The 15,280-nt window shown below is 33.8% G+C and overlaps 2 protein-coding genes across 3 annotated transcripts; one reads left to right on the forward strand and one right to left on the reverse strand.

Annotated features, from left to right (window-relative positions):
- Positions 1-14: 14 nt before the first annotated feature.
- LOC100789518 (histone-lysine N-methyltransferase ASHR1) lies at positions 15-5,997 on the reverse strand. The gene is made up of 15 exons (XM_006578918.4): positions 5,979-5,997; positions 5,752-5,870; positions 5,513-5,673; positions 5,305-5,439; positions 4,883-4,937; positions 4,205-4,323; positions 3,920-4,008; positions 3,740-3,821; positions 2,481-2,585; positions 2,312-2,402; positions 1,988-2,107; positions 1,726-1,832; positions 1,101-1,170; positions 928-991; positions 15-571 (listed from the first exon to the last, which is right to left on the reverse strand). Exons 2-15 carry the CDS (start codon positions 5,849-5,851, stop codon positions 412-414), a joined length of 1,458 nt encoding a protein of 485 aa, XP_006578981.1. The 5' UTR covers positions 5,852-5,870; positions 5,979-5,997; the 3' UTR covers positions 15-411.
- A 489-nt stretch (positions 5,998-6,486) lies between these two features.
- LOC100818402 (biotin--protein ligase 2) lies at positions 6,487-12,062 on the forward strand. 2 transcript variants are annotated; one of them, XM_003523416.5, is made up of 10 exons: positions 6,487-6,699; positions 6,870-7,128; positions 7,207-7,268; positions 7,375-7,523; positions 7,896-8,016; positions 8,222-8,377; positions 9,513-9,558; positions 10,930-10,996; positions 11,276-11,352; positions 11,577-12,062. In XM_003523416.5, exons 1-10 carry the CDS (start codon positions 6,594-6,596, stop codon positions 11,617-11,619), a joined length of 1,086 nt encoding a protein of 361 aa, XP_003523464.1. In that variant the 5' UTR covers positions 6,487-6,593; the 3' UTR covers positions 11,620-12,062. The 2 variants fall into 2 exon arrangements, with proteins under 2 accessions (XP_003523464.1, XP_040871011.1); XM_041015077.1 differs by lacking the exons at positions 10,930-10,996; positions 11,276-11,352; positions 11,577-12,062 and adding an exon at positions 10,331-10,367.
- The last annotated feature ends 3,218 nt before the right edge of the window (positions 12,063-15,280 follow it).

Below are 15,280 nucleotides of genomic sequence, written 5' to 3' on the forward strand. Positions count from 1 at the left end.
ATCATGCGTGTAGATTTTTCTAAAAAAATATGGTTCATGTATCTTTTCAGGTTTAAAACATTCACGTTGGCAAAAAGATATAAAAAAGCGGAAAAAAAGAGGCACCCTTCCTACCAATAGAAAGTAAATTGTCCCATAATTCCCATCCATCTCTTTGGCCGTTAGCAATTCATCCGATTGAGATTCATGCGACTCACTGAGCAACTAGGCAAGCACTAATGAAAACACCTATTAATCCTTTTTGTGTGATTCAGTTTTAATGACTAGCTTCTACAAACAGCAGAGCAACTGTAATCATCAACTTGTATTCTACTACTCTATAGAGCACAATTTGTAAGATGCTTAGGCACGGGCTTCTTCCAACTTCATCATCAAGAGGTCCTTATTAAAAGGTGTATTTGTGCCATTCTACTACTCTTTAGAGGAAAATTTGTAAGAAGCTTCAGTACGGGCTTCTTCCAACTTCATCAAGAGGTCCTTCATGAAAGGTGTATTTGTGCCATGAGTAATCCGTAGTATATCCACGGCCTTGGTCAGTGATTTAACAGCTTCCTCTGTGTCTCCAAGATACCTATATCAAAACCATTAAACAAAAATAACAAGTCTGCTTCGACCAGGATGGCTGGGTACATATTTGGATTAATTTGATTTTGATTGTTCGTGTTCATATTTTTTGTTGTAATCCAAATATGTATTGCTAGATCATTAAAAAAAATTAATTATCACAACTTGCTAAGGCTAACATCTTTACTGATGCATATACACATAATTGGATGTTGAGTACACCAAGTATATTTTATGTAAAAAACTATTTTATTTCAATTATCAGTATAAAAAATTTAGTTTTTGACATGTCAAATAAGGTAGTTTCTAGTTTTTGACATTTTAATACTCAACAGATAAAAGCTTCAGTTGAAAGATGCTTACCATTCTAGTTTTCCACAAGTATAATATTGCAAGCCAGGCAGAGGGTGAACAGCTGGATACACTCCTGCAATGAAGTAAACTTTTAAAGCAATACTGAAACTACTGAAAAGATCAATGAATTGGAATCTCATTGTGACGTCATTTACTAAGGATCCAAGTTCAGCATGACACACTTTGATAGAATGGTATGGTCAATTTGCAATATGCTAAAGCTTCTGTCCAGTGTTCCAGCTCCATTAGTGACTGCAGAGGACAAAATGTCATATTTTTAGATCCATTATTCCAGAGTTGAAGCATAAATTATTGCTTCAATGGACAGTAGTGTTCATTTTTACATGCTCCTTGATGCAAAGATAGGAGACAGCAGAAGACAAGTAGAGAGGTTTTAATTGATAAATGACTAAATGAGTCTAATAAAAAAGAATTAAAGAGCAGTTACACAAACTTTGGATACATATGAAGGAGACAAACTTCATTTGTCATATCAAGACATGTGGTACACTATTCACATGGTCATCCAAAACAGAATGTAAACCAATCCATATTAATTAACTAGTATGAGTAGTATCTAATATATTTCAGTGACCACTCAACAGCAAGAGAATTTGTTTGCACTGAAAAGGCACAAGTAACATCTAGTCATCTACATGCATAGAATAAATCTCCATAGGAATTGTGCTAGATAAAGAATGTATGGCAAGGTTGAGCTTGATATCGTCAAGCAAGATATATTAACAAGGGAATAAGAATAAAGAATAAAAATGTAAAATAGATAGAGAACTACAAGGAGGAGCTTACCTTCAAAATCTTCTCCCTAGTATGCATCAAGTTGATTGATAAAGGATGAAAGAGTTCTGTTTGCAGCTTCTCAATCCTTTTATATATGGAAATAGCTTCTTGATAATCTACAAATAGTCAAGGATTTGACTTCATGGACATAAACTGAAAATCCATTTTATGTGCACATGGATCATGTCTATCGGGGGGAGGAGAAAGATGAGAAGATTGGAATGCAAAAGGAAAATAGTTATAATTTTTTGTCAGAAACATTAAAGGATACTGCAAGTGGCAGAGGGCTTAGAAGCATCTTCAGATAGCAATTTAATTTCAGTTGTAATTCTCTTTATCTCCTCCTTGTCCCTAATTAGTCCACAACCTTGGCATTGGAATCCTTTCCCATCTTCAAAATTTTGGCAGATTAAAAAATCAAAATAAGGTCATTGGTAAGAAAGACATAAAAACACTGGCAGGTTGTCTATCTTTGATCTCACTCTTGTTCATAAAGGGGATGATGTACCATCAAACTACAAAATCAATAGCCAGTAAAAGATTATAAAGTTCCCCTTCAGCTACTGGAACATTTATACAGGCATAGGTTACGTACCAGTTGTACGAAGCAAGAAACCACCACATTTTTCACTTTTGCATTTGTATCCTTCTAGAATTGCACTTTCTTGGATATCATCATACTGACCCTGCAAAACTAACTTAACTGAATTAGCCAATGAACACAAGCCTAAAAGAAAATATCCCAGATTAAGTATAGCAAGTACCACTTTAGAACAGCGAGGACATGTACAAGTGAATAGGTACTGCTCTTTGAGAGCCTTCTGTCGAGTCATAGTGCTTTCAGCAGTCTCTATGTAACTTATCAGCACCTTGAAACATAAAGAAATGTGTATTGAACATGATCTGGAAAAGAATAAAGATATCATGCAACATCTTCCAAATAGTTTTAAATTGACACTATCATCATCTATTGGATATGAGATCTGCCCCAACCCAAAAAGTTTCTAAGCACAAAAGAAAAAGTTGCAACTGCCAATCAAGTCAATTAGAGAAATGCATGTTGTGCTAATAGCCAGAAAATTAAGCAGAGTTAGAGTAGTAAACATGGAACTGCTGTAACTGTGTAAATTAAAAACTACAAAGATTTGTAGCTGCTGGCTCTGGACAGGACAAAATAGTTGTAGATGTAGCAAATTAAAACAGGAAGCAGTGTCAAGCCAAAGTTGTCTAGTGCTCAAGCAACCCAAAGAATGAATTTTCCTCATAATACATATCATATTAAGGGTGATTCAACAATAGAATTGGGATTTGGGGTCAAAAGTGGTATTGACAGTTTGACACCAATTTTGACTTTACCCATATTTAGGCTGAACTAAACAAATTTGGTTTTTCATCCACCAAATCTTAATCAACCATTTGACTAAGCCATTTACCATTTATCAATAAAAGCAACCACTTGTTATTTAAATGTAGGAATTCATTTGTATCTTAGAGTTGACCATTATATCAATACAAGTTCTATCTGAAATTTGAAAATTTAATAAGCAGTACCATTGATACCACACATACAATGAAAGCTTAAATATTAAATTACCTTAAAATGGTCTACTTTTCCTCATAAAGTTGCGTGAGTTTTATTTTTTTGGCATTAATTAGCCACATATCCTATATTTTCAATAAATTTGTAGGAGCATCAATTGCACCTCTGATAGTCTAACTTCCATTTATATAGTCTACGGTCAAAATGGTAGTTACAAAAACAGTGGAGATGTCTTAGAGAACAATGATATTAGACATATAGAAAATATAAGAAGCTAAGCATGAGCATTTATGATTACAGAGATACAGAACAAGCTACAACACAGGAGAGGACTATTGTGAAACAAGATGGTTAAATCCTAATTTTCTGCCAAGCTTTTCTGAGTTTGCATAAATGATCCTCAAATGACGTTTCTTCTCTATAAACAATTGAACTAATATTGCAAGTTAAAACTTCGACTTAGGCAAGAAAATAAATACATACCTCAGTACCTGAGGGTATATGCTGCACCGCACGTACCAAAGCTGAGCTTCCCTCAAAAACCAACACAGAATTGGGCAAACAGCTAGATGGTACAATCAAGATTAGAACACTAACAAGAAATAAGATATAATAACATATACATTTATTGGGAAGAGGGCGGGGAGTAGACTAAGTAGTTACCTGTGATTGATGATGGAAATAACAGGATACAATCCTGTTCCCACAGGTCTCAACTCACTGTCACAAATGGTATGCGCATTACATGCAAACTGCAGGATTAGAAAGATCAGGCCTTAGAACAGCTTTGTCAGAGTCGAATCCACATAAAAAAGACCCTATCTAAAACAAATATGTCTAAATCCACATGCACATAACCTTTTTGTCAAAGGAGAGTGCTGTGTGTGATTTACATGAGAACAATTTATAACAGTTGCAACAAATGATTTAGGTATAGGAGCATAAGACCTTAGAAAAATTTTCAGCAATCTCTTTTATATTGATTCCTGGCCATTCTAGTATGGAGTTTACAAGATTAGCCATCTGTGCATAAAGCACCAGCTGCTCCTCTGTGATGTCAGACATGTCTTCATGGAAGTGAATGTTAGAAAGAACAATTATCATAGAAAAGAAAATGGACAAAACTCTAAGAATGCGTTTGGATAGAGAATTTTAACTGAGGAAAGAAATTTATCAGAGAATTTGAATTTTTGTAATTTAGAATTCATTGTTTGGATGCTTTTTATGAAGAATTTAAAATTTTGGAATTTTAAAATAGAATTTTAAACAACTAAAAATCTGGAATTTCAATTTCCTTCTAAAAGATGAAAAATTGAAATTTTCTTCTTACAGTTTTCTTCAAGAAACATTGTGTGAGCTCCTAAAATATTGATCGAGTGTGAGCATAGAGGAACACATATAACTAGCACATCAACCATATCTTCTCTTTTTTTTCATTCATTTTTTTCATCCTCATAATTTTAATTTTTTTATCCAAATACAAAATTTTGAAAATAAAAGAATTTCAATTGAAGTATTTGAAATTCTTAGAATTTAAAATTTTTCATAATTTTAAATTTCTCCATCCAAACACACTCTAAGTTAATTTCATTAAACTTTCAGTAAAAATAGTAATAAAAAGGATACGAGCCACTAATGCCTCCACCAAGTTGTAGTTGTCCATTGCAGTGCTTGGGATGATCTGGCAATAAAACAAAAAATAAAATTCTCTTACAGCTGATCAATGTTCATATCAGTGGTTGAAAAAATCTTTCTGAATACACAGAAGAAACTTTTCAAAGCCACAAAAAGGAATTTTAAGGATAAGTCATCAAAAGGAAGTTTATGAAGGCAAATGTGAGTGCAACTGAATATAGAAATTAAGCTGTTTGGAATCTATGTAAGCTCCAGTTGTATTGGAACTAACTTCCTCCATGTCAATCTTATGAGATTGTGAAATTAGCTACTTTGATTGCTAAATCAATAATACAGTCAATGACTAAGGCCTCCATTTCAAGGGAGAAAAGGTCATAATGTAAGAAGCAGCTACTACTTTATTGCAGCAATACCTTATCATTTTGCAACTTCCTCCGAAGATAAAGTCTGAGCATCAGGCGTATGGATGGTGTGAGAGATTTTCTCTTGTATTTGTGGAGGCTGGAGAGGACCTCACACTCAAGACGATGCAGCTTCCACTCTGACCTCTGAACAACATTAAAAAGAACAGTAAATAAGAATACAGCAACAGTTACACTTATTTATGTTTATCCTTCAAACCTGACATGCGGTTCCACAATAGAATGCAAGTTGGCAACGCGAGCACCTGCTAAGGACGTTGTTATTAATTGTAGTGAAACATCCATCGCACCTTTTCTGGGGGGAGACCGAGGAGTTGTTTGGAACACAAACGTAAGGCTCTTGGCTTATAATCACTTCCCCTGCAACACCAAACCAAACACGCATTCATCTTCTGCGAGGGCAAATTGGGAAAGACGAAAAGTATCTTCAACTGAAACCTGGATAGAAATCCCTAGTGGCCAAGAGAGAACGACCCTTTTCTGGGAGGGTTGAGAGTGATAATTTGCGATTCTGCAGACCACTTTGCAAATCCTCCATTGCAACGCTCACTTGAGTCCTATGCAAAAAACAAAACAAAAATAGGTTTTGTTTATCATTTCAATGTCTATTAGGATAAATATAATTTTTTTGAAAAAATCGTCTGCATAAATATATGAAAACTCACAATAAATTGAATTTAGATAGTTGAATAACTGCTTATAGGTCGAATAAATAATTGGTTTAATTGCTGTAAAAAAAATTGGTCTAATGGTTCATTTAGTTTCTATACTTAAAAATATTATCTTTTAATCTCTATACATATCATTTTTATTCTTATTCTTTGTTTGTAAAATCTGAAGAGGACTAAAATATGTGTGTAGGCAAGGACGGATGTACATGTAAGTCTTTCCTATTTTTTTTAGTTTTAATTTATTTTAACTGTATAATATTTTTTTTATTTAAGTGTTATTTATATTTTTTATAAAATGATCAGTTATTTTTTATAGTCTCATTATAAAGATAATTTCAACATTTGTAGACAAATATTCTATTTCTCTTTTTATAATTTTTATTGTAGAAATATTATATTTTTTCTCTTTTAAAACAAAATATTTGGGTTTCATTTTTTTAATATATTTTTCTTTTTATAATTCATTGCTACTTAAAGGATATATACATGGTACAAGAAACGTTGCAAAAAAACAAAAAGCTATAATAATTAATAACCGGTCATAGAATGGAACCACCTTGTTTTTCCCGACCTAGGTAGCGCTTTTTTGAAGTCGGAGAAGAAACGTTGATGCTGTTGCGTAACCCTGCGTTGACAGCGTCGCTGCTATCAGCCACCACAAAGAAGCTCTACAACCACCGTTATTCTACACCTGCTGCATTCATGGCGTCTTCAGGTTTGGTCTTTTGTGTGCTCTCAGATATATCTTATAATGTTAGATGGGTAGAGTAAAGTTCAAGTTTAAGCCTTTAATATTAATTAACCAATTCATTTGTTATTGAACAATTCGATCGAGTAAATCATGAATGTTGAGAATGAAATAGTTGCTCCTCCTTTTTTTATCAGGTGTCGCGTGCAGTTTGCTGGTTTTGTGTGGCAAATCACTGGCAGAGAATGAAACTGCTAAAGCTATAAAGACCAATAACACACTGAAGCTCCCTGAGGATGAAAAACTCTCACTCGTTTTGCATTCGGAGATGGATAAATCAGTTATGCAAGGGTTTTTCCAAGTTCATTCCTATATGGATTCTCTTTCCACCAATCAATTTGGCAGGCTTCTCGTTTGGTCTCCAGACTTAACTTCAACACACGATGTCGTTTCGCAGTATGTTTTGCACTTTTGCCTTCTCTATGCTCTGTGTTTCATTAATTTTATTGTCCTAAATATTGCATTTTTGTGCAGCAACTTTTGTGAGCTCCCCATTGGTACAGTTTGCATTGCTGATGTTCAGACCAAGGGACGAGGTTTGATATGAATGTGACACTTTGTGTTGCTGTTTGTGATTCTTTGTCCTTTTCGACTTGTAATTTAGTTAAAGTCAAAGCTGCTCTGAGTACTTAAAACTCTCAGGTCGGTCGAAGAATGTCTGGGAGTCTCCATTAGGTTGCCTCATGTTTTCTTTTACTATGCAAATGGAGGATGGACGAGTCGTTCCTTTGGTTCAGTATGTGGTTTCCCTTGCTATGACAGAGGCAATCAAGGATATCTGTGACAAAAATGTAAGTTCTTTGTTTTGAAGTACTAGTGCCTTGATACCTAGCTTGCCAGTGAATTTGATAAGGGAAAATTGTAGTCAGCCTAACAAATTTAAGTAGATGTATTTTCTATTTACACAATTCATATGCGCAGAAGTTATTGACTAAATAAACTGAAAAGTTTAATGCTTTTGGGGAAACTGACGCCTGATGGTGTTTTATGTGATGCTGAAAAAACTGTGAAGTTGTAGGCAGCAGTAAGAATGATGTTGTTTACTTTGTATTTGGCAGTTTTCCAAATCAATATGCATGATTTGCCACAATGTTAATTTGTTCTCTGATTGTTGGGGATTGTGGTCACTTAAATACATTTTATTGCAACACCTTCCATTCCAGGGGTTACCCAGCATAGATGTTAAAATCAAGTGGCCAAATGATCTTTACTTAAATGGCTCTAAAGTTGGAGGCATTCTTTGTACCTCAACATATAAATCAAAGAAGTTCAATGTAAGTGCAGGTAATAAATTATTCTTGAGTAGCAATGCCATTCAATAGTGATTGATTTCACTTCCATCCCATTTACTCTATTAGCTGAACTTGTCTATTAAATCCATGTTCTCTGCAGAGAATTTGATTCTCCTTAATGCCATTTTTGTCAGAATAAAATGATTGTCAAGTTTATCCTCATGATGAAGGTCATAACAAATCCCATGCTTTCACAGGAATAGGCTTGAATGTCAATAATAAGAAGCCAACGACATCCTTAAATACAATTCTAAAAGGGTTCTATTCAGGAGCTTACCAATTTCAAAGAGAAGAAGTTCTAGCAGCCTTTTTTAACAAATTTGAGATATTTTATGATTTATTTCTGAATCAAGGTACTGTCCTATTCAACTCATTAGTTTGATAATGCTTGTTGGTATCATCTCTGACATCATACCTCAATTCTTCTGGTTATCGTGTTTGTGTAAGCATTTTGTACCTGTGTTCATTCCTTTATCTCTCTTTCTCTGAAAAAACTCATGGATGGATAAATTTTTTTAACAATTTGAATCAACTTCTTGAATGTATACTTCTCACACCCTTGCGTATCAATCACATTGGAAGACACTTATAAACCTATTCTTTTACATTTAAAACCCATCGAGCTAAGCATCATATATAGAGATGGAAATTGTGGAAATTTTGTATTTTGGGGAACTGGAGAAACTTGCAAGGGAGGAGAGGGATATGAGTAATATAACTGTAATGTAACTATAGTGCATAGGATGCCCAGTGATAATATAATTGAAAAATGCTTTTGTTTACCATTGCAAGTGCAAAACTTCATGAGCCTCTATTTTTCTTTTGTCTGGGTATTTTTTTTCCCTTTTTAAAGATTTACTGTTTCTTTTAATGGCATGTACTCTTGACTGAGAGTGAGGCCTGACACAATGGTAAGATTTCCTTAGGTTTGTTGTTCATTAATAAATGCGTCAATTTCAATGTCAACTTATGTCATCAAATTGGTTCTTGAAGTGACATCAAATTGGTCCCTAGAAGAACAAAACTAATAGGAATGTATCCTTCCATTCCATCTTGGATTTTCAATTGAATCCCCCTCTCTCTCTCTCTCTCTCTCTCACACACCTTTTCTCTTCATAGATATTAAATATGGAATGTTTATGGAAAGGGAGATAGACACTCACAAGACAAGAGCTGTGAAAATTTCATGAGGGGGTCTACTCTGAAAACTAATGGCTTTTAATTGAAGGACAAATTCAATGTTTCAATATATGGATGACCAATATGATCTCACATGCATCTCTGGAGGACAATATAGACATTTATTTCAAAAAAGAAAATAAAAAATAAACAACCAAAACAGTTCCAGTTAACATTTTGCAATTAATTTGTTTCCCAACTTCTGAGTTTTCTTTAATTTACTGTATTTTAGGCCCCCAATACTCTGCATCGCCGAATATTTTGATTAGTTAGGTAATTTTTTAGCTTCACCTATTCTGTTAAATGCAGGATTTCAAACCCTAGAGGAGCTATATATCAAGACATGGTTGCACAGGTGACTTGATTTTAAAAACTTTCACCTGTAGTTTTTATTTATTTTATTTTATGTTTTGGCAAGGATTTGTAGTAAGACGTAGGAGATTTGACTGGTAATTGCCTTTGAACTTTCTTTTTTTTTAATGCCTTGAATTATACAACACACTGACATGTGCTCCAAATGTTGTCACAAAGAATGTGAGCTTACGGTTGCTTGTTGGCATGGGTAAAGTTGAAGAAGTTAGGGATCATGATTGAGGTTGCAAAATTGAAATATGTTAGCAATAAGGTTATTGAATTTTCTGTTACTTTACCTACATGAAATCAGAGAATCATTGTTACCCTGGAGACTATTTTTCCCTGATATTTTGGTGACTAACCTTGCATTCAGTGAATAAATTTCCATCGTGTGTGGCTGCATAATTTGTTGAAAGTCATTATCATTAATATTTATGCATGGATGAGCGCCTTTGACCCCACTTCACCCCAGATTTTTACACGATAGAACTATGAGGGACCTCTGCCATTCATCTTATTTCCTGCTTTTCATCATTTTTTGGTCTCCAACTCACATTTGCCACCTGTCCCCAGGAAAAAAAGAAAAAAAATGTCTCCATTTGTCCTCTTATCATCATTTTATTCTTATCCTTTCAAATCACTAAAACTAGCCAATAATCATTATCTTAAACTTCTAAATATTACTTCCTTTTACCCTTGATACCTAGTAATTTTAATCATGAAGGAGTTGAATCTGAATTCCCTAACATATTGTCATAATACTAACTATGAAGCGCAAACACTCTTCTTGCTTGAGACGTCATACACGTTTACAACATCAACACTTACATGACGTGTCAGACACTCCTCATTAGGTATCCACTTAAATTATTTTTTATCAGCTTAGACACTTGAGACAACACTTTTATATGGTTTGGACACTGTAGTCAACACCTCCATATGGATGGACACTTCAAGAACACTAGTATTATAAAAAAAAATTAGAAATCAGAACGGTTGGCTTAAAATGTAATATAAAATATGAAAAATAATGTCCCTCTGTGTGTTTTTGTGAGGGTCATTATCATAGGAAGGTTAGTATACAAGAATATACAAATCTTGATTATTATTTTAGATTCTATATATGGCGGTGTCTTATATTTTTCACATTAGTTCTGTTGCAATGTTTGGATCAGCGTTATGTGGAAGTCTGTACTTCAGAGAATACTAATAACTAAACATATTCATTGATTTTAGTTAGCAGCTGAAATCAAGTAATATATTGTTCTGTTCATCATTCTGTTTATGCTTTTATTTGGAAAACAACCTGTTTATGCATGTATGTGGAATGATTTAGCTGTGCAGTCATTTATATATTCAAAATGTTGTGCAGTGGACAGAGAGTTGTTGTACAGGAAAAGAATGAGGACAAAGTGATCGAACATGTGGTAACTATTCAGGTTTGACAGATATGAACCTGACCTACTGTAATTACAATAGAGCACTAATCATGTTTGCAGTTTATTTAAAGTTAGTAGTGCGAAAGAATGGGCAATTTATGCTATTAATTTATATTAGTGATAAGGGTTAGAAATTTTCAAAACTGAAATTGTTACATCAAGTGGAAGAATGTAATAATATGTAAATTATCTGTCATCCATTTCCAACATGGTTTAACTTCAGTTGTCCATTATTGCTGGAAAGTAATTTTTCAATTATCTAATTCTTTTTATGCGTAGGGTTTGACATCCTCGGGATATTTGTTGGCTGTCGGTGATGACCATCAAATGTGTGAGCTCCACCCTGATGGTAATAGGTAATAAAAATTACCTTTTTCTTCTAACGGAATGATTAAGTTGTGACAAAAATACTTTCTGGAAAAAACAATCAACAGTTGAAGCACACATGTACTTATCGGAAACAGTGATAAATTTCATCTGGCACGTCTATTAATGAGATGAAGTTTCAAATTACGTTATTGCATGACCTGATGATAATAATATCAATTGAAATTAAAAATAATTTTCTACTGTGTTACAGCTTTGACTTTTTCAAAGGACTGGTCAGGAGGAAACTCGAGTGAACAAAGATTCCTTGACACATTTCACAAGAGGCAACACTCTTGCACACTTTGTATATATTACGAAGGTTTTGGCTTCAGAGCTAAGAATTTTCCAATAAATATAAGGTTTTGGCTTCAGAGCTAAGAACTTACCAATAAATGTCATATTTGTATAATATATTTTGTCATTAGAATTTCAGGGCTTTTGTATTCCATTTGTGAATTTCCGTCAAACTTGTAATGCCCTTTCCTTGTCCGGTCAAACAAGATCTTCTATACATCATAGCACGTAAAAAAACATCATGCAGTTGCAACCAAAATAATTACGGATTTTTTTTTCTCTTGATAGGACCTAGTTCATGATTGCTTTAGTCAATCATTTGTAAGGAGTATTGTGGTCCTTCTTAGCCAGCTATGAAATGATTTGAAAAGAAAAATAACAGAAACAACAAACGTTTCTATGATTCATAGTTGTGCTCAATAATCGCCTTTGCTTCCAAATAAAGTGTGCTTGAATTAGATGCTTAATCAGATTATGTTGACTGTTTGTCATCCATGATCCATTTACCACCCCATCATGACCAAGGTATCGTATATTCTGTGAATTCGAGGGCCGGTCGCTTTTTTGAAATTGGACTCATTCGCCATAATGCCAAATTTGATTTCCTTATAAACATGCAGTACTTTTTTCCCATTTGGCTTCAGGTAGTAATAGCTACCCATTTAATAATTTATATTGGCATATACTTATCACACATTTGTAACAAGATAAGATAATACTTGTACTATTAGTTGAGAATTTGCATTTATTCCAGAAAGAGTAGTATTGTGCTAGTAATCCATAATGGCTAGTACATTCAGCATGTTTTTTTGGTGGGGGATGGTGGGTTTGTTTGAAGAAAAACCTTTAAAGTGGCATGTTGAAGGGTACTTAGTCTTTCTCTTTCGGATCCGTGGCATTATTTGCTTGTATTTCTGTAAGAGAAGGAAAGACACCACACCATCCGCAACACATGGACAACCTTCCTTAGTTTCTACAAAATGCCTTAGTTGATATGAGAGTTTCAAGGCCATAAAGCATGAAGCATGTCCATGCAACACACAATGTGAAATCATTGGAGGTAGAGTCATTCTCAAACGGGCAAGTGAGAGAAGCTAGCAGTCTCAATTTTCGTCTCTTGGTCATTGGTGAAAGGCTAGTGAGAGTTTCTAGCCTTTTCTTTGTTCTCCTTTTGAAAACTGGATCTGCCAGCACACACAATAAGCACCAAAGCTGCATTCTTCCGCTAAATGTGACATTTACATTTAGGTGAATTGGGGTGTTGGTCTTTATACGGGACAATGCCCTTGTGACGTGCAATTGCTATTTTTGCTGGCATCTATACCTATTACATGTCACCATGTCTCGAGCCCCATGGAATTCTTTTTAGCACGAGTTAAGGAAAAATAGTTGGTAATTTGGTATACGTCGCGATCAGACATCCATCTGTAATAATACTAAACAAGCTTATAATAAAAATATTAGTATTAATAATGTAGAAGGTCCTAAACTAGTCTAGCTGTGCAGAGAATAAGGTTCTTGGCGCAATTCCAAAGGTTCGGAATTGAGAACTTAACCGTAATTTTTTTTCACTGGAGGCTTCAGGAAAAATGAAGATTCTGTCTGTGCAAAAGAATATGTACACAGTAAATCTTCGGTATGTGGACAAAAGAAAACTTATACATGAAAATAGTAAATATATGGTGTTGTGCTTTCCAGGTTGGTTTATTTTCGAATAATTAGTCTATATAGCCATACCTATGCTGTGGAATGTGGATGGTGTCTTCGGCAATCATTATATGAATGGAAATGGTTAAACAGTTGACAAAGTGAAAATCACACAATCGAAAATTGCCTACTTACTATTTTTTACCTGTGTAACATGATGATATTTTGCTACATTTATTGAAGCTTCTTATCTCTTCTTGACAACTTTCTTTAAGATAAATGAGGTTATTGATTAAATTTTACTTTAAAAAAAGTGTGTAATATATGTTTTTAGTTTGTACAAAGGCAAATGTTAATAAGTGAAAATACTCGTTATGGAATTAAAATATTGTTTTATTGAAATGTGGAATAATATGTTCTTGGTGTGTTTTAATGTGCTTCCCCATGACACTAGCTAGGATTTAGGGTTTATATACAATTAGTTATAAATAGTGTCTCGAACAACATTATTTCAGAAAAAATACCTATAAACAACCAAAAGGTCCTTATAAATTTTAAATTTTCTAAAAATATACTAGTCATGCATGCACCATGTCGTGGCAAAACACTAATAAGAATTATTTTTAAAATTTATTCATTTCTGTAATTTTTTAAAAAGATTAACCCATTTGTGTAAATTTGCCCATAAATTTTACACGGCACAACTAAAATTTCTCCCTCCAATGGAAGTGACGACAAACGACGATGAATGAAAAAAAAAGTTAAAGGCTTAAGAAGCATCTGACTCAAAGACAAACAACAGGGCTTGAGATCATAGACAGGGCCTGCAGTATGTATGTGAATTCGTGAATCATAATTACATATGATTAATAGAAAAAGAAACGGAAAGAAGATTAGTCAAAGATCCTTTGGATGATCACATGGGGAAGCAGGCTTGGTGGGCCAAAGTTGTTGTGACTCCAACAGAGAAAAGTTTACGGTAACAATTGAAGAAGTTGGACACTACTCATTCATGAATCGACCCAACTTATTTTATATATAATACATAAGATGCTATTCTAATTCATAGTCACGCTTTAGCTTTACTAAGAACTTAAGCATGGTTTCTATATATGACTACTAATGTTATTTCCTAATATATTCTACATCATGCGCTATAGAAGCCAATGATAATCTTGCCGTTATCGAAGTAGATATGATTAACTAAATCATTAAAGTGAAAAAATCAAAATTGGATAAGCCAGTCCAAGGCCAAAATAATAGTAGCTATGAAAAAAGTTACAAATTAATGCCTACACATGAAATATTTCGTCAACTACTTTATTTAATTTTTAAAAAAAAATTATAAAAGTTTAGGTGAAATGGGTTTTAAGAAATTCATTAGGACAAATCTCAAAAGCTCAAAAAACACTTACATGTATAATTACAAATTATTTATTAACAAAATTTAGGTGAAAATTAAACCCATATCCTTTGGGGATGTGAGTGTGTTTTTGTTCACTTATTATTTCTTCTTTGGTAATGCCTGCGTTGCTTTTGGCATATGGAATATGAAGATTCGGGCAATAGGATTTTATGAACATTGGTAATGAAAAGGTGGTTGTGGGTCCAATTTTGTGATAAAAGAATTGAAATGTCCAGTTATATTTGGAAGATGGACGGTGACAAGCTTTTGCGCATTGCACCATTTTGGACCATTCCATCACATGAAACTATTATTTGTGGATACTAGCGGGCTTCTTGTGAGGGAGACGGATATTAATATTGCAAACAACAAGACAGAAAGCCACTCTGTATATCATGTCTTCTTTTACACCTATTATTATTTGCCATTGGTAAATTTGGTATTACATTAGATATATCATCTACATTTTTGGTCATGATAAATATATTCACCCATGGTAGCTTTAAGGCGACCATTAAGGTTTTTTATTATGAAAAAAGTTAAACGTACACACCAAATTTGGGATGTAT

This window comes from Glycine max, chromosome 4, assembly GCF_000004515.6.
Source record: "Glycine max cultivar Williams 82 chromosome 4, Glycine_max_v4.0, whole genome shotgun sequence".
Classification (NCBI taxonomy): domain Eukaryota; kingdom Viridiplantae; phylum Streptophyta; class Magnoliopsida; order Fabales; family Fabaceae; genus Glycine; species Glycine max.